The following is a 25,064-nucleotide window of genomic DNA, read 5'->3' on the forward strand; positions in this document are numbered from 1 at the left end:
TATGATTGATTTGATCAGACATGTAATTGGATAGAAAATATGCTGAGATTGCACAATCTTTTCTTAGTTGTTCCGTTTAACAATTAAAATATTGTAGCGGTCGTCGCCGACATTGTTCGTTTGAAATGTGTGTCTTTATTGTGTGTTTAAAATATAAAAAAACACAATGGAAAATTTGCTTGCGAAAATATGGTAATACTCCTTCCATCAGATTGTCTTATCCTTAAAATCCAATCTTTATTTTTTCTCCTTATAATAAACACTAAACAGCGCTAATTTTAGGTTTATAATGTACATTTTAGATTTTCGCGTTGAATGAAAACTGTTCTGATACTTTCAACGTTATTATTGGCGGTCAATTTTATATCCATCGTCGTATCCATTGTCGCTTAATAAAGATAGCTTGACTCCTCTTCATTTATTTTTCAGTTGTGACTGTCAAATTATTAATAATAATGCAGTTCTTAAGGCCTAATTGAGGAATAGTCAAAACAACACATAGACGCGTGATTATTTAGGCATAAAGTTTTAACAGATATTTTCCGATCCATTTGATAATTTGAATGGTTTGCATGAATGTGAATTATTAAAAAAAATTCAGATAGTCAAAAATTTAAGAGAGAAATGTTTTATAACGAATTTTTTATTAGAATTGGTTTAGGAAATTTGATCTCCTTTGTATGAACTCCAAGATCATTTTAGCTGCATTCAAATTAACTATGTATTAATCAGTTTTCAATGCATGATTTTATCTCATGATTAATATGTTAGGTGCGAATTCATTGTAATATAAATTAAATCCATATCAGAATATATTTTTATTTTGTTCCAACAACAAAAAATCCGAGTTTTCTTTTAATTAAAGCCAAAGTTCCAGTTGGTGTTGGCACGATAATAGTACCCCCACTGATACTGTGATCAATATCCTCTTCTCTGTATGTTTTTAAGCAAACTCTTTAATTTTCTTTCAAAATAATAAGCATGGGGAAAACCTGCAGCTTTTAATTCAAGTTAAATTATTTATATTCGGACCATAAATGACGTATGATACGAGGAAAACCAAGGATGTCTGATGTATTTGTGGCTACAAGTGGTCGAAATTGATGCGCGTCATTAAATACCATGCGGGTCAATTTCGACCAAACTTCTGCGGGTAAAAGGTGTGCATTTTAAGGGAAATCGACTGATAAAAAGTTAAAATCTGTAACATAAAGTCATGCACATAGAAATTAGAACAGTTTTAATTTGATACGTACTTTTGAATTTTGATACAAGTTATGAAATGTCAACAATGTGGCACGAGTTGCCTCTCTTGTATTTGCCGACGTGAAAGCAAGCGTCCTAAAAACGGGAATTTTAAATAAGAAAACTATTATTCTGATCAAATAATTTAAATGCAAAACAAGTTTGGGGTCTGAGTTGTTGTAATTCCGGAAACATCATACGTTTTTTAAACACTTCCATGAATCCTTGTGTTGAGTTTTTGTAATGTGGTCGAAATTGACCGGTGGTCGATATTATCCCGTTCTACCCAAGTTTACTGTCATTAAAGATATGTTGCATTTCATAATATGTAGATAGAGATCATGATATAAATTAGTATCCAAATACACATGAACACATTACAAAATGAACGTTCGTTTTTATTTACAAGCAGTTTACAATTGGTAAATGAGGTTTTGTAAAATGTAAACAATTTTTTCGTTGTATAATGTGTTTATAATATAAGCAGAATTGGACGGAAAAAAATTAAAAAAGGGAAAGACATGCGATATACAGTTGCAGTTAGTCTATGGTAGGCAATTTGAATGTTAGAACATTATAATAATATAGACTTGTTTTTCCTTCTATATTATGGAATTTCTAAATATATGGGGAAAAATGGGTTTTTTCCCAGAAACTTTAGTGTCTGTACAGATAAGCAAATGAAGTAAAGCAATTTTTGATTTTTTTTAAAATGCATATTTTGTGGATATGAAAAGTTGTATAAAATCTATAATCAGGATCAAACTGGAATTTTTTAACTGCAAAATGGAAGTCTTTTTTGTGGATTAGAAGAGATGGTAAAATGTATCTCAGTTTAGAAACATAAAAATATAAATCTAAAATCTACAAACGATGGAAATTGTAATAAAATATTTACATTTAATAACTTTGTTTGTCTTACTTTAAACAAAACTTTCGACGAAATGAGAAAAACTACAAACTAAATTTTTTTGCTTTAGTCAAAGCTTATGCTAAATTGAGTCTAATAGGAAAGCACAAGAAATCAGGTATTGACATTCTATTGTCAAAAACAGTATGGTTAATTTGAAGTGGTAAATTTGAGATATCATAAATCTACGAAACAAATGGTTGTTATATGAGTTTTTTATATTTACCCAATTGATATTGTCATTTTTTGGTTAATAATGTGAAGATAAAATATTGTAAAAATTCTCTGATTTTTACAGTCAAATTCCATGGTTTTGTCCAACTTTGATTCCTTTTGTTTAATCACTTCTATATCCTATTATACATCCAGGGATAACAAAATCTCTAAAACCAAACTTGGTTTTGAGTCAAACCATACTTGTTAATGGTTTGGTCTAATTTAAAACAGAAGCTTCAGATGTAAAACTTAAAAAGGAAAATATAGAAAACAAATCTTGTTCCTGCAAGTCAAACTTAAAACCAGGTCTAGTTAGGAAGCACAAGGCATAAATAATTGACATTATTTTGTCAAATGTAATACAGTTATGTTTGGTACAGTTGAAATGTTCCTTGTAGTTTTCATTCGTGTTGTTCTAGCTGTAGCTCCCAGTCATTTTCTGCTGTAACCATATTGCTGAAATGAATTGAAAATAGTTGTAGGAGGATGATTGTTGATAGAACTTAAATGAGATATTGTAGAATGCAGTGACTGCAGTATAGAATTACTTATTTCTTTTATTTATGTCTGCACAGTAGGTGATTTTGAATATCATTATTGATTGACTGAGATAGTTTAAAACAATTTTAAGGTTCAAATTTATTCATAATTGTAATTGATATGTACTTACATTTGAACAATGGAGTTTCCTTTGACATTGATTGACACTCTCATATTGTCGATGAAGTTCATTTCTGGGAAAATTCTCTTCATCAACTCTTCAGTCAAGTTATAGATGATGTCATTGATCATTATTGACATTTGATTTCTGAAAGGAGGATGAGACATTTTTATTTTTGTTTAAGGAGGGTGACTTTAGTTTACATTGCGCATGTTTTTGCGCTTTCTCATAAAATGCAGTTGATATATACTTCTTATAATTTTTTTGGATATCATTTATAAAATTAAACACAATAAGCAAAATACAGATAAAAATATTTAGGTTGTTAAAGGGAATTTTTTATTATTATCACAATTTTTACGCTGTTCGGTAGGGAAGCATTGCCATTGCGCTTTTATGACGTTTTGATAAAATGAAGCTTTGTAGGAGTACGTTATAAGTAATATCATAAAAGAAAAAGTGAGAATTGTACGCTGTTGAAATTTTATATACAGTATGATCCTATCCTCGAGGATATTTTCTTAATTTTTGGAATGAATCCATTTTACCAATCATCATTCGTGATGATCCAAATATATAGCAAAATTTGGTGCATTTTAGTATTTTGAGATGCCCCCACTAAAAACCAGACGGTAGAATTTTGTGTTTTTTACATATAAGGTAGGAAAAGCTATTATTAATCATATATAACAATTTGAGGAAAAAGGCTATTGTAGTATTTTTTTTTTTAAAACTGTTTGATGTGCGGAAAATGCAGTTTCCTATATATTCCTATAGTAAATGTACCTCCATTTTGAGATGGTCCCTAAAAAGAACCATACGGTCGATTTTCATAAACCTTTGGAAATAAAGTAGAGTTGTTTTAAATTTCATATGGTTAAAGAATATAGAGTTATGCTATTGTAGTTTTTCTGCAAAAAACCCCAAATTGGCCTCCTTAAATGGCTAACATTAAAGTTTTAGAATTTTTAGTTCAAATCATTTACTGTGTGGAAAGAATTAGGCCGTTTATATAAAATTTGGATTTGAACTGTTTGGATGTAAATCAGGAACAAAATTGAAATCTTTGAAAGCTATTGCACGTCTATAGGACAACCAAAAGCATCTTCCAAAGGATGTTTCGTGTACTGTCGAAAATGTAGAGAGAGTTCAAAGCACACTGTTGTTTTTTTTTTTTTTATAGAACTTTTGAAAGGTTTATAATCAAATAGTTTGGCTTACCTTTCAAAGGAGGCTGCTTCAATTTTGCCATGAATTGATTGCTCTTGTTGCATGACCTGAAATGCATTAATAAATTATCAAGAGCAGTAGGATAATTATGTGAGAAAGACATATCAGCTTTAAATCTTTATTAATTAGCTTGGGTGGTTAGTTAATTGAATGGTTTTTCTTTAAGATTTGTTTATGTTGTATTTAAATATTTTAATGAATCTTTTGACAACTTGATGTAAAGGCCATGCCCTTACATGCAGCCAAAGTTCAGAAATCCTCAAACCTGAACATAATTTGAAACAGGATTAGGAATTTTTCTTAAATCAATTTATTTGCAATTTTATGTATCAGTATCATATACTGGTTAGATAGAACAGAGAGTGTAATTTTGTTTTATTTTGTAGTATTTCTTTTTTTGAGGTATTTATTGGATCCAAATTTGAACTGAACCTGTAAAGCTGACAAAACTTTTCAGTGTTTTCCCAATTTATTTGCTATATCAAATAAGTTCATGTATTTGTTTTGTTGTAAGGGTGAATAATTTCCAATTAACTTTATGAAATTTAAGAATGATGTGACTTTTGCCTGAGACTGTGGTATTTACTAAGTATCAAACACTTCAGGTCTGGTTGAATTTTATTTAGAGATTTTAGATTTGAAGATGGTGATGGAGATGATGTACACTTATGGAAGTGGAATATTTTATCAGAGCAATGTTTTCTTCGGCGTGGTTAATATGAATATGATGTCAAGTTTAAAATCAACAGCAAATTTAATGTGAGCACAATGTGTCATAGGAGGGTTGAGACACAATTATTGGAATGAAATTGGAATGGTTCTGGGGTTTTTCTCAATGATGATTTTGGCCATAGGAGGTGGTATTGTTTTTTAACTATCGCCAAAGAGTTGTATCAAGAGAAGAATTGTGAATCATAATGAGCAAGCACAGGAAAAATACCAATTTAATGTTTTAATGTGTCATCACATATAATTGATTTAAATCAGTGCTGTGTGATATTATTTGTGCTATTGATGAAATGGCATATGAAATACAAAATTTTGATAATTTCATTTTATTCTAATATTTTGTTTTCAAATATTTATGTTTGTGTAAGCAGTTTGAAATTTCAGTGAGTGGATATTTTTTTGTCAAATCCATTTATATGAATTAATGAGTGGAACAGTTTTAAGACATTGATCATAGGTCATTAATGATGGAATGGCAGATTGATAAACAGGGAACATTATGTCCTGGCCATTTCATGGTGGGAAGATTAACAATCAATTATGTGTATGAAAACACTTTTTTGGTTTGTAGGATTTAAATTTAGGTTAAATAACAGAAAATTTTTATTTAGCTAATTAGATTTATAATTTTTCTTATATCAGATTTTCCATGGAAAAGTGGTTCTGAATTTCAATATAATAAATTAGTTGTAGAGGAAAGTGACAAATATATGTCTAAAAGGTAAGTCTATGGGAGAATTCTTAAAGTTGACATCAGATTTGCATAAGATTAATTCTTGCAATATATATATGATAAGTATGATTTCTACTATGTTAAAATTTTAAGTTGTGGAATGAATATTTGTTGATAAAAATCTGCTTTGGAAATATTTTGGTAAACAGCTTAAATAATCAGTACTTTTCTGCATGGAAATTGTTATAAAATATGATTTTAAGGGTCTGCTAGTGTTTTGTATATTTTATTGACATTTTTCCTGGTTTATATAGATACCTGCAGTGTTGTGGATGTATTTGAGTTTAGTGAAACTCTTCCCATGTACAGATCCACTGTTAGGCATATGATAGTTACATCATCGTATTGGTTGGTAAGTTTGTTGACGTGAGAGCCCCACATTTTGATGTCAAGGGATCCTGTTTGGTCAGATAATGTGATGATTCTCCTTTTCGATGTTTTTGTCTCCAAGACGTTGGTAATCTAAGAGCAAACAGATATTCAATGTGTAATAAATATAATATTAATTGTTTTAATAGTTCATTTTTGGGAGTTTAACCATTATTTATTTTTGAACTGTGTTTCTCACAGAGCAATTCAAATATGTGTCAAATATACATAGTGCTGCATTTGTCAACTTCTCTGCATTGTTAATAAATTTAATCGGAAAAGGAGGATAAATAATTGTGTTTTGAATTAGATTGTTTTGTTTATTCATTTTGTTTTGAATATCAATGGAAGCAAAATTTGAACGTTTGTTGAGATTTAAACCAGTTAATCTCCGTTACAAATACATATATTGAAGTTAGTTTGCTTAGGGTTTTTTTCTGTGAACCTTGATTTACTGAAGAAAACAGTTGGGTTAATGAAGAGTTGGGTGTTGGCAGTGCAAGCCATATTGCAATTTCATACTCTGAATTGTGGATACATTGCAATATGTTGCAAATACATTATTTTTGATATTTCTATAAATAAATTAATGTGATGAAAATCATGGTCTTCTATTAGTTTGTAATGTTTGTAATAAGGATCTAATGCGTAAGGTGGTAAGATATAGCATTTGTAACCATTTGGCTATTCTCTACATAATGGTGGAAAGTCAGGTTTTCTTTGGGCCTGATTTGGGGGTGAAATTTGGCCTCAGGCCCAATCGGAAATTTTAAATATTTTCCGAATTTCGGTCTGAAAATTCCCAATTGTAATTTTAGGAAAAAATCTTTGTACGAGTTGTCAAAATTTTACGTATGTCTTATCTAACATGTTCCGGTTACGGTAATGAATGCTGGATAAACGCATTGTGGTGTTTTTTGTATTTCATTTTGAATAAGTTATAGTCATAGAAACCATTAAATTTCATTGAAATAAATGAAAAGCAATTTTCCCAATCTTTCGGCTTTGTCGCTATTTTCCAAATTGAGAGCGTCCTAGCCCCCAGTCCCAAATTGGTGGAAAAAGAAACAGTGTAAGTGGGTCATTGGGTTATACTAATACCCCTTAATGCACTGAAGTAAAGATACATGTTTTATTTGTCACTTAGGTTAAATAATGACGAGATATTTCCTTTATTTAAGGTTTAAATACAATAAATAAATCCAATTTCTTAAATTAGATAAGCTTTTATTTATTAAAATATTGTTAGATTTTTTATTAGTTGTTGCAGACATGCTTTTAATCTAATTTACCTGTATTTTAAGTATAGTCTGTCTTAAGGTATTTAAATTACAATATTTTAAAATTATGTTTTGAATTTGTGTATATCAATGTAAACTTAATTAAATAAATGAAGTCTGTTTGATTCAATTCACAAAGTTCTTTCTGTATAATTTTTCTGTTAGGGAGAAGTGAAATCTTCAGACCAAAAATTCATGCCTTATTGTAAATATAATATGCTATACTAGTAGAAATGATGATGTAGGAGAATGAAATAAAATCAATAAAGTAGAAGATAAGACATGTATGTGTTCAAATTAATTGCACTCAATAAGCATGAATAGCATGAAAAGCATGAAAAAAAATTATTCAACATAAATTCCACTATTAATGAAGGTCCAGCAGAATTTGTGATAAATAATATCACAATTTTTCTACAAATATTTACTTACTTTGTCTACATGGCCTTTGACAGAAACTCTGTCTCCTTTTTGCTTTGTCTTGATTTCAGCAATTGATAATATGTCCGGTTCAATATGTTTTTTGATGATTTCAGTTGAGATACTCTTTTCCATAGCAGTATCCATGACCTTTTGTTAAAAGGAGCAAAATTCAATGTAGTATACATCTATTTTATAATAATTGTGTTTTTAAACTTACACATGTTTAATCGAGTACATTTTTATGTAAACAGAAGACTATGAATTTTGTGCCATCTGTAAACATTAAAGATTACCTTAATATTTTTAGATTGAATGGTAGATTGAATTGATATGTCAGTTTCTTTTATTAAATAAGTTGAATATTGAATTCTTACAATGGTGGTGTCAGTTATCCTTATGGAATGATCATCTCTTTGACTAAAACCTCTTATGAGTAGGCATTTCCCAGTTGACTTTTTGATTTTTTCGAGATGTTTGATGGTTAGGTAGAGTTCGTGTCTTGTGTTGAATGCTGTGGTGGTTGATAGAACATTTGTAACAGCATATTCTTTAGCATCTGTTGGGTTTTTCCTGATTTCTGGTGTTTCCATGATGTAGATTGTCTGCTGTGCGGCTTGAAACTGAAATGAAGGTACACAATTCATTTATATCAGGATGTTAAAGTATGTGAAATTTTAAATTATTTAATTTCTGGTTATAAAAAATACAATATGTACATGTATATGTTATTTACAGTATTGTTTATAAAACGATTTGGAAGTGTTGTTAATGCTAAAATATATATTACACATTCCATAATGCTGTTGTATCCATGGTTGTTGCAGTTTGCGGTTTATGTTTGGAAGATTAGTTTTTAATTATTTCATTAATGATTTATTTATTTCTGTTTGCACTTACTACTAAATTTCTCAAATATTCCTCTCTGGAAAATCAAATCTGAAATTTTTATTGTTTGTCTGTATTTTGTTTAATGGGGTCTGTTGGTCTGATTTTGGTTAGCCATTTTGGGTCATCTCTAGTCTGGAATATATGTGCCATATATTAGTTCTCTTGTAAATTGCTATTTTACAATGCCAAATAAAGTATATTGATTAAAATAGTTAGGGGACAATTACATATTTACAGAGTTTAGTAAGAGACTATATTTGGTGGCAGAGGATGTTTAAGAATATTATGAACATTTTTCATAACTCAGTTGTTTTAGGGTACGTAATTTTAGTTTTTTTATTTTCAGTGCAGACCATATTTTCAGCTAGTTTATACATTGGGTTATCTTTGTCTTGTTTCAATAAACATATTTTAATAATATTTAAATTTTTTTATTGACATACATTGGCGCATTTAACTATTATTTCAAAAAAGTCTCGTGGATTTAACTATTAATTCATAAAAGTCAAGAGAAAAATGAACTCCAATTTTTTCTAAACATTAGTTTATTTGATGCTATATCTTAAAATTTACATCATAGAGTTATACTTTTGGTTTTATTTTCTGAAGAATTTTTAAGATATTTTTGCTAAGTCTATTAAAATTTGAGAGGAAGTTTGAGATTTTTAAATAATTTTATTGCATGTTGAATTGTTAATGGATAAAAATAGCATTTCATCAGTGCAAAAAGGTCAAAATATCAATATGGTGAAGATATTGCACAATTTTTCTTAATGATTATTCAAATGATATTAAATTTATTTAATATAAATTTGTATTTGATGCCATGGTTTATCTGATTAAAAATTATTGTGGGAAAAGTGATTTGTGTGCAATTTGCACTTTGAGTGCAGAAAGATCATATTAAAAATTCACTGTAGCAGCGAAAGGAACATATAAACCCCAAAATTTTGTTTTTATTTTTGGTTTAGCTATGTATGTAGAATTGTAAAAAATACTTTTGATAAAAAGTTAAACACTTATGATCGCAAATTCCAACGTGTTAAGTGAATTTTCTGTTTCAATTTATATACGAGGCAACTTTTATAATCTGATTGATCCTGCTCTGATATAAGCGCAAGAAACCTTTTCAAAATAGATTTGTTAAAAGTGTTTATATCTGTATTATTGAAGGAGGAATATCATTGGATATTTCTAAGAGATTTTGGAAATTTGCATTAACTTTGGTATCAACAGATTATTTATAGATGAAAAATGGTTTTTGGTATGAAGAGTCGTTTAACTTTGACAATTAATTTTTTTTTCTTGTCATCTTAATTTGCAGAGAAATATACACATTGATCTGGGAGATTTATACTTGCAGTTTAGTAATTTATGATTAATGCAAAAAAGTATATTATTAAAAGCATAATTTTAATAATTGCACTGTAGGTGAGCATTGCTGGGGGTTAACTTGCTATTGACTGGTGTCCTATCCAGGGGGAGTCAATGACTCTCATCCACTTAGCATGACGGAAACTGGGGGACAAGCACTGGCCCTATGTACTTTCATGGCATGGAGAAGGATTTAATTTTATTTATTATAATAATTATGATTAATTATTTTGGTAAAATTGTTTTAGATATATTGTTTTTACTCATAACCAAGTCAAATTGAATTTTAATCTCTGAATGGGGTTTTTATCATACTTACAATGCTCTTTGTTTTAAAAACTGAATATGCCATAAAATCACATCTTGAATATTTAATGATTTAGAAAGAAAACAAGTGGAATAAATGCTTTTTTACCTAGACATTGGAAACAGGATTAGAAGCTTACATTAGTTATATATTCAATGATGAAGATTTAAAGATGTGATTTTTAACCTTAGAATCCAATGAATAACATTTTCAGCAAGTTAAATGAACTATATGTTTAAATCAGGTTGGAACGAACCCCCAAATGGGAAGAAATAGGGCGTTTGGGATATCATAGTCCAAATGGGATATAAAGTTAATTTATTTTATAATTCATTTGTGCTATTATATCTCAAATGAGTTATTTTAGTATTATATTCCATTTGGCTGTTTGGGCGATTGGTTCGAACCGTTTATTGAAGTACGTAGCTTCGCGATACGATAATCAATTTTTTGAAGACATTGAATGTATAATATATTTTTGTATAAAATAAAGGATATAATTAAATAAAACAATCACCTGATACAAATTGATTGGTTGCGGTCAAGAGTCAAATTATGGCGTCGTTTCAAAACTGTTTACTGACATGGTTTCATCGCATTATTTGAATAAACATTCCCAACTTATAATGATGACTCACCGGTGAGGATTTATGTTTCTTGGGAGATGGAGCCCCATCGCTACCAGCAGCTCCCGCTAATGCCATGTCTCTATCCTTCGTCTTTTCTCTGTAGTGTTTCGATTTTAAGATGTTCTCTGTTTTTCAGCGTCTGTGATAGAAGCGCGCGAAAGCTGTTCAGGCGGTGGTTTATTAAATGGTTACTGCTATTCTGACACATAATTTTTATTTAAGTTATAAAGATATGAATATCATTCTGATATCTTATATGAGATAGGAATATATCATCTTATAGTTATTTTTTTTTTCTTAGTAAAGTCTATAGATTTTCGTATTGAAATGATGAAAAATCCATTGGAGCCAGGCAGAACTGACGAAGGGGCGAAATGTTTTATACACCGTGTACGATACATTGGATTAGACAATATGAAGGGGTGAACGGGATTGGTCATTTATTTTTAGTACAGACAGATGAGGTTAATATTGATTGTAATTTTGCGGAAATGAGAAATTGAAATAGTGTTATTTTGTATTATTGAATTTTTAGATTTAAAAGGTAAAATACCAACTGTTTTTGGAATGGAAAAAAAACCGTAAGCAGTTTTTTAGTCCATTATGGAATGTTCCATTTGTGCAATCCGTACTTTTCGTTTTTGAATTTTTCGGGAATATTGTCCCGGAATCAGTCATTTAAGATCCATTTATTAGTTACATATTGTTGTTTACATGAAAACAAGGTATGTGCTTTGTGCTAAGTTTAGTTGATATTAAAAACCGGTCTTTTTCAAGTTAATCGTCATATGCGACATGCGCATGTATATACATACGTCCGTGATAAAATATAGTATTATTTTGTTTTTCTTTTCTGGATGAGTAATGTCAGAGAAAACATATAAAACAAATGGATTTTAATGAATGTTTTCATATAAATCATTAACCATTAATTTCAATAACGTAAAATAACTCCTGAAAGGACTTCACTTACACAATGCAATTACTGTAATTGAATTAGGCTGTAGCAGGTCATGTGATAAAAACGCAAAAATAATTATCAAATTTTAATAAATAATTGGATTGATTTTTTTAATTTTCTGGAAGTTTATCGTTCATTATATACAAAAATACTGAACCCGATCGAAATTTTATACACATTTCTTAATCAGTTAATTATACGATATTGAGGTAGTGATGATGTACGTGTTCTGCCAAGAGGATTTTTTTTTTTTTACATCTTATTCGATGAGGACTGTAGTCGGGCGAAGATGTTTAATCGTTTTCAGCACATGTCGATCAATTTCTGTTACATGTACTTTACATGTAGACTAATGCAGGTATCATGGTATACAAAATCTTTGATAACCCAATTTTATGTTCTTTTGTCCAAAATTCATGTTTTGTAATTATAGTTTACATACAGGTAGTTGGAAAATCATGCCCTCCTGTTGTCTCCATTAACATTACATGTAGGATATGTAAATGTACATTTGACCTTCAAATAACAGATTTGGTAGGATTATTACTTTTGATATGAGCAAGAATTAACATTTTTTTACCTTTTTATTGTATATATGCTTCAAAAATATAGAAACACATATAAATTAAAACATTTTTCATATGAAATGGTTATGTGTCTCAAGCTACCCTGGTGTGTTTGAATTTTATTTCTTATTTTTGGCAGGCATATCACAGTTGTAGGTCTTACTGTTTTAGAGTGGTTTAAGGTATTCAATGTATAATGAAGAGATATTGAACAATTTTGAATCATTTCAAGCTACTTAATTAAATATGTATTGCTAGATAACAATGAAACTGATATAAACCAAATTCACATGACTGATAACATATAAAAAGCCGGTCATTTTGTATCTTAAATCTTTTTATTATCTCCGTTTGATGAAAAAGAGAAAATTTTAATTCTGTCAAAATATCTGCAGTAAATGATTCATTTTATTTCATATTTTAATATATAAAATGTGTATACATGTATTATCGAAGAGAGTTTTTACCTTGTTGAATCTGGATGTTGTCGATTCCGGCGAAATTATTGGTTAATTTTAAATGTTGTGCGATGCGGATCATGCCTCTTCTTGTTTTAACATTTAAAGTTAGTTTTAACAATATCTTAATGAAACATTTGTTGCCCATAGACTTCAATTCAAATTTCAAGGTGTAATTAGTTGGACCATAATTAAAATTTTACAAATTTGTTTGGTGGAGTATTTTTATTTGATAACACCTTTAAAATGATTTAATGTTTAAGAATACTGGATTAATCATTTATTAGGTACAAAATGTGATTCTTATTGATCAAAGACCTTAATAAAATTAGACTGAGAAACCTGGAAAGATTTGATGCTCATTAGATATGATTGTTAGCTTCGTTTTTCATAGAAACAAGAAACCACATGCAGGACGGCATGTCTATCTTAGAGTAAAAATGCTACAAATTTTTAAATTTACCAAAAAGGAGCAATTCTTAGCATCAGTAATGATTATTTGAAAAATGTGTAAGAAATGACTTAATTGAGGAAATTGCCACAGGTTGCATATTATTAGGCAAAATATATTAACCTTAATGGTTTATATGAAAATCAAAAGATAGTGGGAGGGTATACATGTTAGGATATTTCTAAGTGATGTGATGCTTTTTTCAAGATAATTTCATGTAAATGTATGTAGTATTGAATAATGTTTTTAGTAAAGGAATTTGAACAACAAATGACCGTTAAAAGATTAAAGTAAATATCTTTTAATGATGGAGAGCCCGATAATTGTGATATAGATCGATAGAGAATAGTGGAAATGGTAGGTTCATTTAAATGGCCATATTTTTGTTTAAACTGAATTGATTGGCAAAATGAAGCATACCTTTTCTCAGAATTGAATAAGCTTTCTAATTTTAAGGCAAGATATGTTTTAATAGAATGTTAATACAAATGTGATTATGTTACAGCTGAATGTTTATATTTTGGTAAGTTTTAGAGAGAAATTAAGCACGTCAGCCATGAAATTCATGTATGAGATACCGACTTTCCTTGAATCACTGTAGTTTTTAGAGTAATACTAGTTCAGGGATTTTAAAAATCATATCTATTTACGTGCATTTTTATTAAATGTAATTTATTAATAGGTTGATAAACGTTTTTTCATAATCGATAAAATGGAAACTTTAAATGCTGTACTGATTTTCATTGATAGGTTTTTTATCATTATTTCTAGGACTGATATTTAATCAGCAGATTGTAATGAGTTTTTTTCTGGGTATAGGGTGATCAGCAAACCCTCATGATAGCTGTAGTAGGTTGGCATTTTTTGAACTTTCGCCTGTACATTTGGTGACACATAAACGTGGTCTAATATTGTTCCTCCTTCAGTTGTGTAGAAATGTACCAATTGTGTCATACCAAGTTTCTCCATTAAATTTTGGATAGGACCATGCAAATTTGCATCTTCGTTAAAATCTCCGAGACAAACTATGTGCCTATGATTTGAGGAATATGTTTCTAATACTCTTTGCAGCTGAAGTAAAAAGTTTGAAACATTCACACAACTGGATCGATAGACAGTGATAATAATGATATCATCTTTTGTTATGTGTACTGCAATTCCCTCAATATTTTTTTCTGGGAAGGAAATGATGGTTTTCCTTGGTCCAGTTTGTTTCAAATACACACCAACCCCTCCACCTTTTGCGAAACGCATATGTATCATCTCATCATTGTTACATTCATATGCAAGTCCTCTAGATGCATGGTGAAACTTAAAGTTATTCATTTCAAAATTACTGACGATATGATTTGCTTTTAGCCATGTTTCTGTTAGGCATATAACATCAACAGTTTTAATCCTAATATCTCTCTGGAGGTCAGCAAAATGTTTTGGAAGACTTTGTATGTTAGGAAGGAGAATTGATAGATTTTGCGCAGAACCAGCGGAGCAATCTGAAAAGGTTATATTTGCCATTTGTTGTAAAGCTTCTTTCACTTCTGGGTCAGCATATATTTTTTTCTGTAGTCCTTGTAGGTCATTGGTGTCAATAAACAATCCGTCTTGAGATGTAACTCTACTTAGAGCAACATATCCTTGGCCAGGTGAAAATGCTCGATCTATATTGACAACTACTTTGTCGACTGTCATACCCTGCACTTTATGCGCTGTGCAAGCCCATGATAAACGCAATGGAAATTGGTGTCGAATAGTAGTTTTTGTTTTTCGTTCAACTACTTCCTCTTGGACTCTTTCGATCATGACAATGTTTCCTTGATTCGTTCTTTTTCCAGATTTTTTTCCAACAGATATGTTGTCAAATATTACTCCCACAGCCATTATAGTGTTGGAGTTATTTCCTTGGCCAAATTGAAAGTTAGATACATGCCCCATTACTCCATTTACCAGCCCATCATCTACTTTGCAGTTTCGTGTTAGCATTACTCTTGCGTCAGTGGCCAGCAATAATGTACTGGGCAATCCTTCAGTCTTATAGCTAAAGGGTTTTTTCCTCAGATTCAGTTTCCCGGTAGAAGAATCTTTTGTGAAGTTTTTGGCATCAATTTCCACAAGATTTACACATCGTTTTTTTAACATTGTAAGATTAAACGAGTTTACTTTATCATTTGTTGCATAAATGTGAAGGGCATCTTCTGGTCCTTCTCTAACACATTGAGACAACATAGATTTGGTTTGGTCAGTTGATTTCGTTCTCTAGTTCGCAGTAAGTTCAATGTAGCTGCAAAAGACATGTCCTCCTTTTGTCTCATCACTTCTGTTAACTCCACTTTCCTGAAATTTTCTACCCAAAAATCTTCAGGGTATGTGGGATTGTCTTTGTATAACCTTTCATCTTTGCGTTGTTTTACTGGCGGAAGTTGGTAAAAATCACAAACAGCAATAACGGACACTCCTCCAAATGGTTCTCTTTTTTTCTTGATTTGAACAAGTCTTTCATGAATGCAATATAACAGTCGTTTGTAAACCATCGAAACTTCGTCAATTATAAGAATTTGTAGCTCGGAAAGTTGTAATCTCATTTCACTCAAACTTTGTTCTTTTAATGGTTCATATGGTAGTGTCATAAATTTTGGCAAAGAAAACAAATATGGAGTGTATTTCCTCCGATATTGAACGCAGCCGTGCCAGTGAATGCAGCTAAGAGCACAGTTACACTTTCTGGAGATAACATTTGTTTTTCAAGCAAACGGGATGCCTCATAATGTATAGCTTTAATTAAATGGCTTTTACCTGTCCCAGCTCCACCGGTTATAAACAATTGTAGCGGATTAGGATTCTGTCCTAAACTTTTCATTAGGCACCATTCACGCACATGATAAAATAATTGGATCTGCGTTTTGTTTAAGGTTTGTAAGACCGGCAATATCTCATCTCTTGAATTAATTCTCTGTTCAACTCTTAATGGAACATCAGCATTAGTGGTTTCCTGCATGTCTGGGATTGTTTCTATCAATTGTTCATTACAGTCATCATATTGGCCTCTTTCTCTTTGGAATTTCTGCCTCATTGACTCTGTTTCTGGACAAAGGTTTGCCCAAGCATCTTCTGGTTCTCCTATGTTTTCAAATGTTTCCATTGCTTCATCTATTACTTTTTCGTTTTGTGCAAATCGTGCATGGTTTTGATCAACAATAGATTTTACTGATCTGATCTGCTTTTCTACCATAAATTTGATGTGGCCTTGTTCATAAAATGTCTCGAAAAGTTCATACGGTGGTGGTTTTAAATGAGAACCATTTCGATATGGTAGAAACAATTGAAGAAGAGATTGATAGTACTTCTCGGTCATCTTTTCAGCATTAAACCTTGGGTATCTAATAATGGCTGGTTGTGTTCTTGTTCTTTTTTGAATATAACCCTTTTCATTTTGTAATTTGAAGACGTTTTCATTTGCAGTCTTTGGAATCTGTGATTTTGCAAGAACTCTAAATTCTGAGCAGAATTCTGCCAGACACATGGTCTCAAAATCGTGTTTGTCTGGTCGATTTTCATATCTCTCAACTATATTTGTCATCCAAATGTCATTTTCATCATGATCTTCGTCTCCATCTGTATTTTCTGTCTTTTTATTTCTTTTAATCTGAGAGAGAGGTTTAGTCAATCTGGTAGGATTTTCACCCACTGGAACAAATACAACTTTCCTGGAACATTCTTTCATTCTTAAGTTACAGACTCTGTAAACAGCCTCTTGTGCGCTTACTTCCCTATGATTTAGGTAAGCTGATCCAATTTTCTTCAATGTGTCTCGTGCACTGGCATTTCCTTCCTCAGCTTCAAGTTTTGTTTGTTTCAATATCATTCCCATTTCCCTTTCAGACTTTGATATGTATGAAATCATATACACGATGCAACTAAATGGATCTGTAACAAACTGAATATCCATATTTGCATTCCAGCATTTCAGGAGACATGGATTATATTGATTCGTCCATAGTTCATCAAGTTTTCTTTGAAGAACAACTGAATGTTTCATTGTCAAGATTTTATGTGCTTTTTCATACTGATCTTGTGATACGTTTACTCCCTCCAAAACGTCCTTAAATGTTTTTGATTCATTTTCTTCATTTATCACTTCATTCCAAATACGTTCAAGAATTTCTTTTGCAGCTACTTTTTGTTCTTTCAATTCAACTGAGTCAGTTTCATCTCCCTCTTGTGTTTCGTTTGGAGAAGTAATGAAAGTGCGAGCAGAAGGGGGTCGTGGAAAATTGAATCTACAATTTGTGCCTTTTTTCCTGCATGATTTCGAATGTTTTTTGCTGTGTTGTTGCACTGCCAATACAATGTCTCTTAATTCAGGATCTTCATGTTCTGCAGGCAAAGCACATGATACATACTTATCTATAAATTTGCATACAGTTTCTTCGCCATCCTGGTCAAGTTTTGGAGCATTTTCTACCCAATATAAACAATGCATGTGTGGAGACCCTCTTTGTTGGAATTCTACTCTTTGAAAGTAATCTGCAACTTTTCCAATGGGTTCAACAGGTGAAAGAATTACATCTGTCTGAAAGACATGAAATCTGTGTTCAAACATTCTTGCAACAGTAACAGGATTACTTTTTAGCACCTCATTTTTCTCTGACCAGTCTAACAAACAGGATCTCTGTTATCATTTTTTTGTCGTAAAATTGTTGTAATTGCATCATTCCATCTATATTCAGCTGCTGAGAAAGAACAGAACCATGTTGGGATTCCCAATTGACGAAGCATTGCAAAAAGATCCTTTTGGGCAGATGACCAATATGCTGGTGTTCCACGAATTGGCTGCATAAACCTTAAAGCTTCGTTGTTTTTCATGAGCCTTGCAAGAATATCAGGGTCCTGAACCATTTGAGAATCTATAACCTTGTTGCATCCCATTGCTTTGATTGATTTCCTCACTGATATTTGTGTTTTCTCTATTACTTGATTAAGATCAGACATATACTGACTAAAGAATATAAAAGTGCTGTCCTTTGCAAATCTGTCATCAGCATTCATTAGTCTGTTGTTGAAATATCTTGATAAAGATATCTTTATATCCCTTTGATCATTCCATGAAAACTGACCACTCGGGAAAAGGTATGGAAATGTTTTAGCTTCATTTCCGGGTTCCTGCAACAGGAAGTTGTGCAATTATGACGGTATTTTTGTTGTATGCATAAATTTGCCACTTTTGCTGCGTTTTCATTTTTTATATACATAGATTGTTCACATCTTTGAACTTGATTTTGAAATAGAAGTCGGTTACAACAACAGCATGTATAGTCAATGCCCTCTTTTGTTTTGTCCTTAAAGATTCTCACAACTTCATCCTCTTTTTTACATTTTTCCTTTCTTATTTGTCTACTATGCCTAACAGCTGTTTTCTTCATGTTTTTTGTCTCTGAACTAGATTCATAACGCCTCTGGCTATAAGTTTTGACAGCTGATCTGAATAGTTCATCTTTGTTATATCTTTCTGCAGCAGCTTTGAGCTTCTTTTCCCTGAAATCATTATTTTCCTTGTATCTTTGAATGCTTGCTTTGTTAATGAGCATCTTGTAATTGGTATCTGCGGCATACTTTTCCTTACTTCTGAGTTTAGTATTTGCTCTGTATTCAGTGTTGTTCTTATATCTCTGAACATTTTCTAATTTGACCTTTTCTTTATGCTTTTTATCTTGTGTATACCTTTGTAATCCTCTTTTCCTGTCCTTTTCCCTGCTTTCTTTATCAGTTTTATACTTGCGTTTGCTCCTCAATTTGACATCTTCTTTATGTTTTTGATTTTCTGCGTATTTGCGTACACTTCTTGCCTTTACATGTTCTCTGTGCATCTCATTTGAAGCATATTTATCAATGCTGGCTTTTTGTTTTTTAGCTCTCTGAACAGTGTCTCCATAAAGATTCCTGCTTCGAAATTTAGCATTTTTTTGGTATTGCATGTCTTTGTGGTATCTGTCTGCATTGTTTAATTTTACTTTAGTTCGATATTCATCATCATGTTTGTAGCGGTTAAGTGCTTTCTCAAGTTTGTTTTGTCTGAAGGTTGCACTTTCCCGGTATTTTTTTCTTAAAGATTGTTTTCTTTTATCATCTCTCTTGATTTGCTTCTTTCTTTGCAATTGTTTGTTACTTTGATATTTTGCTGCACAATTCTTGGGAACTGGTCTTGAGTCGTGTGAATTTAAATTTATTGGACTTTCTCTGCATGGGTTTTCTGCAACATTTAGAACCACATTGTAATGATTTTGGCCAACATGATCCAAATAAATTGCACCATGATTGTTTTTTGGCAAAACTGTGTTTACTATCTGTCCAGAATACCTTAACCAATGACCTTCTGAGAATGTGTAAATATCAACTTTCAAAAGATGAGCCATTGCCAAAATCTCGACCTCTGTTGCCCATACACCATCTTGTGACATTGATGAAGATGCAATGTTGATCATTCCTTAAAATTTTTTTGAATAACTCTTTATTTTCCAAAATATGTGCACACACAGCATTACGCATGATATTGTGAAAATCTTCAGTATTTGTCAACGCATATGATATTGCTCTGAAATAGCAGCTGCCATCTCTTAAAATTTCTTTATGGCAAATTGGTTCTCCAAGGTTTTGTTCATGACACTGCGACAGTTGATTATCTGTATTGTGCAAAAAAGGGACGTTTAGAGATTTACAAAGCGATGTTTTTTCTTTATTGTTTAAAAGTAGGAATCTATATTGTTCATGTGTTTCACAAACAAATACCAAATCATCATTATTTGTCAAATTTTGAGTTCCATTGTCGTTTCCCTTATCTTCGGGAATGTTTAAAATATTGGTCATTTTGCAGTGAACTCCAGTCAAATTACACTCTACATTTGAGGAATACCCCATTGAAAGAGCAAGGCCAGTAAGATGCAAAAATAGTTGGTCAATAGTATCAAATAAAACTCGTGTGCTTTTGCCGTTTGTAGAAAACAATCCCTCTATTGTTCTTGAATGAGAATCAAAACTAAAGAATCCATTCTTTGTTTTGCCAATGAGTAAAGTGTTCCCACCAAAACAAACAAAACAACCATCAGTATTTTCTAGAGTATCAGTGAGTGTTTGTTGCAATGGTAAAGCATCAAATTCTGTGAAATTAATATGTTGATCTGGCAAAATAACACTTGTCTTTGGCTCATTCGAGAGAAATTCAAATGAACGATCATAACATTCAAAATTCTGTGGCAGCTCTTCTACAAGCAAATATCTATCATTAATGGATGAGCTTCTTTGCATAAATGAATACAATTCATCGCCTGTTATTAAGATTCTGTTCATGTCTTGCGCTGACCAAAACTTAGTATTCTTTAACTTGTGATAAGAAAGAGCTGATAAACAGTTTGCAACACATTGAGTTCCTGCGTTCTCCTCAAACAAATAATCAGCTTGATGGAATGAGCCCTGAACAGAACGATATAATTCATAGATACCTGTACATGTTGAACTTTGATGACTCAAACTTGCGTCTTTCTCAATTTTGTCTTTTTTGTTTTCTGCAAGTTTATGTGACAAGTCATTTTTATCATAATAAAATCTCATTGTTATATTTTCATACTCTGTTTCATTTTGTTTCATATATTGCATAGTATTTCCTTTTGATTCCTTTTTATTTTCCTCAAAATATCCCTCATCTTTTAATTTCCTGCTGGTCCCTCCATCCATGGAGGTTTCCAGCTGCGCCTGACCTGCTGGTCCAGACACGTGCACGGTGTCTGGTCCAGGTGCCCTCGGTGGAGCACAAACCCACGGTGGGGAGTCAGGGGACGGTGCCGTGGCTCCGTCTTGGGCACACAGACGACTTCCCAGAGGAGATGGCAACCTCTGGGCAGGTGGATGCATTTTCACTCTAGGCGAGGCCTGCATCCTGGCCAGGGGTTTTTCCTCTTTAGGTAGGCACCCCATAGAACCTGACCCCAGAACACTGCTGGGAGGAGCTGAGACAGCTCCAGAGACTACTTCTGGTAAAATATCAGGCTCTACCAATGCTGCAGAGTTAAGTCGTTGTTTTCTCTTTCTCAACCGGTCTTTTTCACGCTGGTATTTTGCAGACAATGCCTTTCTCTTTGGCATCTAAAAAAAAATCATGAAATGAATGAAAATAGAAATCTCATTGTTATGGACATTATTTAGAAATACAATTTGTATTTTTATTTAGGAGCATTGGCAATGTTCATGGTGTTTGGACAGAAAAGAAGGTACAGTTTCCTTCAAAATTTGCCTTAAATTTCACAAGTTATTAAAATCTCATGAAAATGCACGTATACCATCTTGAACACATGTGCATATAAAGTACCAAGTTATACACTTTTACTCTGTTTTGAAAATGAATAATGTGTTCAACATTTCTTCCTTTTCCTAAGATGTAGAGGAAAATAATGAAAAATGGCATATATCTCATAGTTTTTTGAAGTGGAAAATGTGTAAGCAGCTGTCGTCCTCAACTAAATTAATATATTTAATGTGATATCACATGATAAAGTGATAACGTAAGTTTCATCATGGGCGACGGTTGTGGACAAACTGTTCTGTTCAAAAGATCACAGAGGAAATGGCGTCTTCTGCTCAGTTTTAAGAAAATTACGGGAAAATGCACTGTTTATGATGTCATAATTACACTTGTGAAAGTCTTTCTAGGTAACAATTTATATCTTAATTTATGGGTATTCTTATGAAAATAATTGTAACATTTTAATTTTTTGTGATATTTTTAAAAATCAGTTTAAACCAGGGCAAATATGACTGAAATTTTTATGTGTCTGTATCGACAACAACAGACTACAGTCCCTTTTTCCATCCTTATAATATTTACAAAATATTAATCGCAGTAATTAATATTCGAGAGGGCCAGTTTGCTGAAGAGTGAAAAATGTTCTTATAGATTAAATGATACACAATATTATCAATTGATTTTATATTTTACTGAAATTGAAATATAGGGCCAATATATACAAAAAATTGTGAACCTCAATTTGCCGTACGTTTCCTATTTTAGAGTGGAATATTTAGACTAAAATAAATAGGATTATTGTAACGATTGGCCAGACGGCCTTAATGGTCACCTGAGTACCATAGCCCACACACAAACTTGTCGAGGAGTCTCATTTTTACATTTAATTAAGTTTCATTCTGGTGTATAAAAATTATAGTATTGAAACAATGACCACTCCCTGCCTGAAATCTTTCAACCTTTAATTATTATTTTTTGAAAAAAGATCCTTTTAGAGTGCATGACCAAATATTGAAAAGGGAAAATGCTCTGATAGAAAATAATTTTCCCCATATTTGTTAATTTTCAAGATAGGATTTAAGTGTATATCTTTTCATGGATAAACTAATATGAGGTGGCTAGTAAACATGTTTTATCTAAAACAATCTCCAATCCTTCATCCTAAAGGGCAGACAGAAACTCTCCCTGTGGGAAATTAAACAAAATAAAACCCACTCTTCTTCATACAACATCCAGAGATACTCGCTAATCCTATTCCGGCTTTAGTATTAATCAGTGGTTCACCATCTGGTTTTTATACCAAAATCATTTTACATGTACTGTTTATCAATCAGTTTGGTTAGCCAATTATTACTATACTATTAACAAGTCTATTTGTTTATTTACTAAGTTCATAAAGTGTAACAGTTTTTGTTTCCAACAATAAAAAATGAAAAAAAAACTCTTTTGATTATACAACTTCTTAATTACATAAAACTTAATGATTAAAAACAGAATTATGGCAAGGCAAGGGAAAATAACTCCTTTATGAAGAAGCAAGGAAAGAAAACACCTTTAACTTTCACAATTTCTTAACTTTGATAGACAGATTCATTCTGTCTCTTTTCTAAATATCTGAATTAACTCTTTTTTTTCATTGAAATTCCTGAGCAGAATAATATAAAAAGACAAATATACATCCCCCCCCCCCCCGCCCCAGCCTTAAACCTTGCCTTACATGTATGTGATATGAAATATTCTTAGATGACCGCTCAATGTTTTTTTTTCCTAATTATGCAGTCAGTTTTTATTCTGTGTCAGTGGACGTTTTTTAAACATTCTATATACATTAACACTAAATGACCATTTCGGCCACATATGACCTTGAAATTTGTTTAACATAAAGCCTGAACACTGGTGATAATTGTGTCTAAATTTCAAGTCTTTACTTTGAAAAGAACACAAGTTGAACATTTTTAAATGATATAAGGCTAAATTGCACAAAAATCATATGAACGCCATCCAACTGTGTGTTTCAAAATTATCAAAGTATGTTTTATATCAAATTTTTTTTAGCCTCAAGTAATTCATGAGTATGATTTATATATTTTTTCTTAAGATAATGGGTTCAAATTCACTTTTACATAATATTAAGTCATTATTTTCTGTATTTGAGAAAATATTTCAAATAATAATTTCAAGTGTGTTTCATAGTACCTTAAATCTATATGACCATTTTGGTCCGCCCTAGAGTCAAAACCCCTATCTTGGGGGACATAAAATTGATAATATTGGTAGAGGGTTTCCTAGTCAACAAAATTATGAATTCAATTTTCATTACAGCTGTGTGGGAGTAGAGGAGAATTCCTAAAGTAGTAAAGAACCCTGTTCCAAATTCAACCCCATTATTAAAGATACTTGATCAATTCTATTAATTAAGAAGGTAAGGTCACCCCTGCAGATCATATCTTATATACAATGACACAAACTATGAGTTGCACCTGGAATGACACAGGGTATAAAAAAAATATATAGATAAAGGATTATGGTGTCAACTTTTTTCACAAGTTATCTAATCATTTCTAATTTCGAAAGGGGCTGGTAAGGTCAACATTATACATGTATTTATTGGACACCACACCCTTTGTCTCAAAGCCATGGTTAAAACAATTTTAGTACATGTACATATATATACATGTATAGATCATGGCAAATGCATAATGTGTTTTATGCACATTTTGTTACAGTAGTGATAGGACTGTTAGATCAATGTGTCAAGTTTTTGTAACATTGAGTACTTTTACTTCATGGGATTTCACATGGTTTACCATTTTTATTGTCATTTATTTTCAAAGCAGGGCCAATTTCATCTTTTCAATTAAATTTCTGTTCAGACAGTGACAATAAAGTTTTAGAAATAGGTCATAAGTTAAAGTATTATGAATATTCACTGTATCAACATCTTGTCTTTATGACACAATAAATTAAAGATATCTTTATTTGAAACTAAGGCTGAAGTAATAGATTCCTTAGAACAAATTTAATAACCCTGTCTTTTCTTTTACATCCTCATCCTAACTTTACAAATTCTTTGAACTGAACAATTTACATCTTAAAGATAAAATTTTTAGCATATACATGCAAACTAGATGTGTCGAAAAGCCACGAATGCTCCCACAATCAGTCAAATCTTCATATGCCAAATTAGGCCATTGCAAATTTTGTCTTTGCTTAGTGTCCACCCAAAACTCAAAAACCCATCTTTCTATCAGGAAAAAAACCCACAACCCTTAGAAAAAACACACAACTTTAAAGATTAAACAAAATAAAATTTATAATATATTTTTAAGCATTTTCTTTATTTTGTA

At 31.4% G+C, this 25,064-nt stretch overlaps 1 protein-coding gene and 1 pseudogene across 2 annotated transcripts; both read right to left on the reverse strand.

Annotated features, from left to right (window-relative positions):
• The window catches only part of LOC128175885 (uncharacterized), a 30,641-nt pseudogene that overhangs the window by 2,462 nt on the left and 3,115 nt on the right, over positions 1-25,064 (reverse strand).
• LOC128175886 (uncharacterized) lies at positions 714-9,353 on the reverse strand. 2 transcript variants are annotated; one of them, XM_052841748.1, is made up of 6 exons: positions 8,171-9,353; positions 7,806-7,943; positions 5,983-6,186; positions 4,254-4,309; positions 3,042-3,179; positions 714-2,827 (listed from the first exon to the last, which is right to left on the reverse strand). In XM_052841748.1, exons 1-6 carry the CDS (start codon positions 8,438-8,440, stop codon positions 2,773-2,775), a joined length of 861 nt encoding a protein of 286 aa, XP_052697708.1. In that variant the 5' UTR covers positions 8,441-9,353; the 3' UTR covers positions 714-2,772. The 2 variants fall into 2 exon arrangements, with proteins under 2 accessions (XP_052697708.1, XP_052697709.1); XM_052841749.1 differs by lacking the exons at positions 714-2,827; positions 3,042-3,179 and adding an exon at positions 3,650-3,837 and having other exon boundaries at positions 8,171-9,349.

Source organism: Crassostrea angulata, chromosome 3 (genome assembly GCF_025612915.1).
Source record: "Crassostrea angulata isolate pt1a10 chromosome 3, ASM2561291v2, whole genome shotgun sequence".
NCBI classification, from domain to species: domain Eukaryota; kingdom Metazoa; phylum Mollusca; class Bivalvia; order Ostreida; family Ostreidae; genus Magallana; species Magallana angulata.

What these genes read in the sequence shown, in the direction of transcription:
- LOC128175886 (XM_052841748.1), bottom strand. Translation starts at nt 8,440, where the DNA reads ATGAATTGTGTACCTTCATTTCAGTTTCAAGCCGCACAGCAGACAATC. An exon ending in GGATAACTGACACCACCATT is followed by an intron (nt 7,944 to 8,170) that starts GTAAGAATTCAA and finishes TTTTAACAAAAG; the next exon opens with GTCATGGATACTGCTATGGA. An exon ending in GGAAACTCCATTGTTCAAAT is followed by an intron (nt 2,828 to 3,041) that starts GTAAGTACATAT and finishes AATTCATTTCAG; the next exon opens with CAATATGGTTACAGCAGAAA.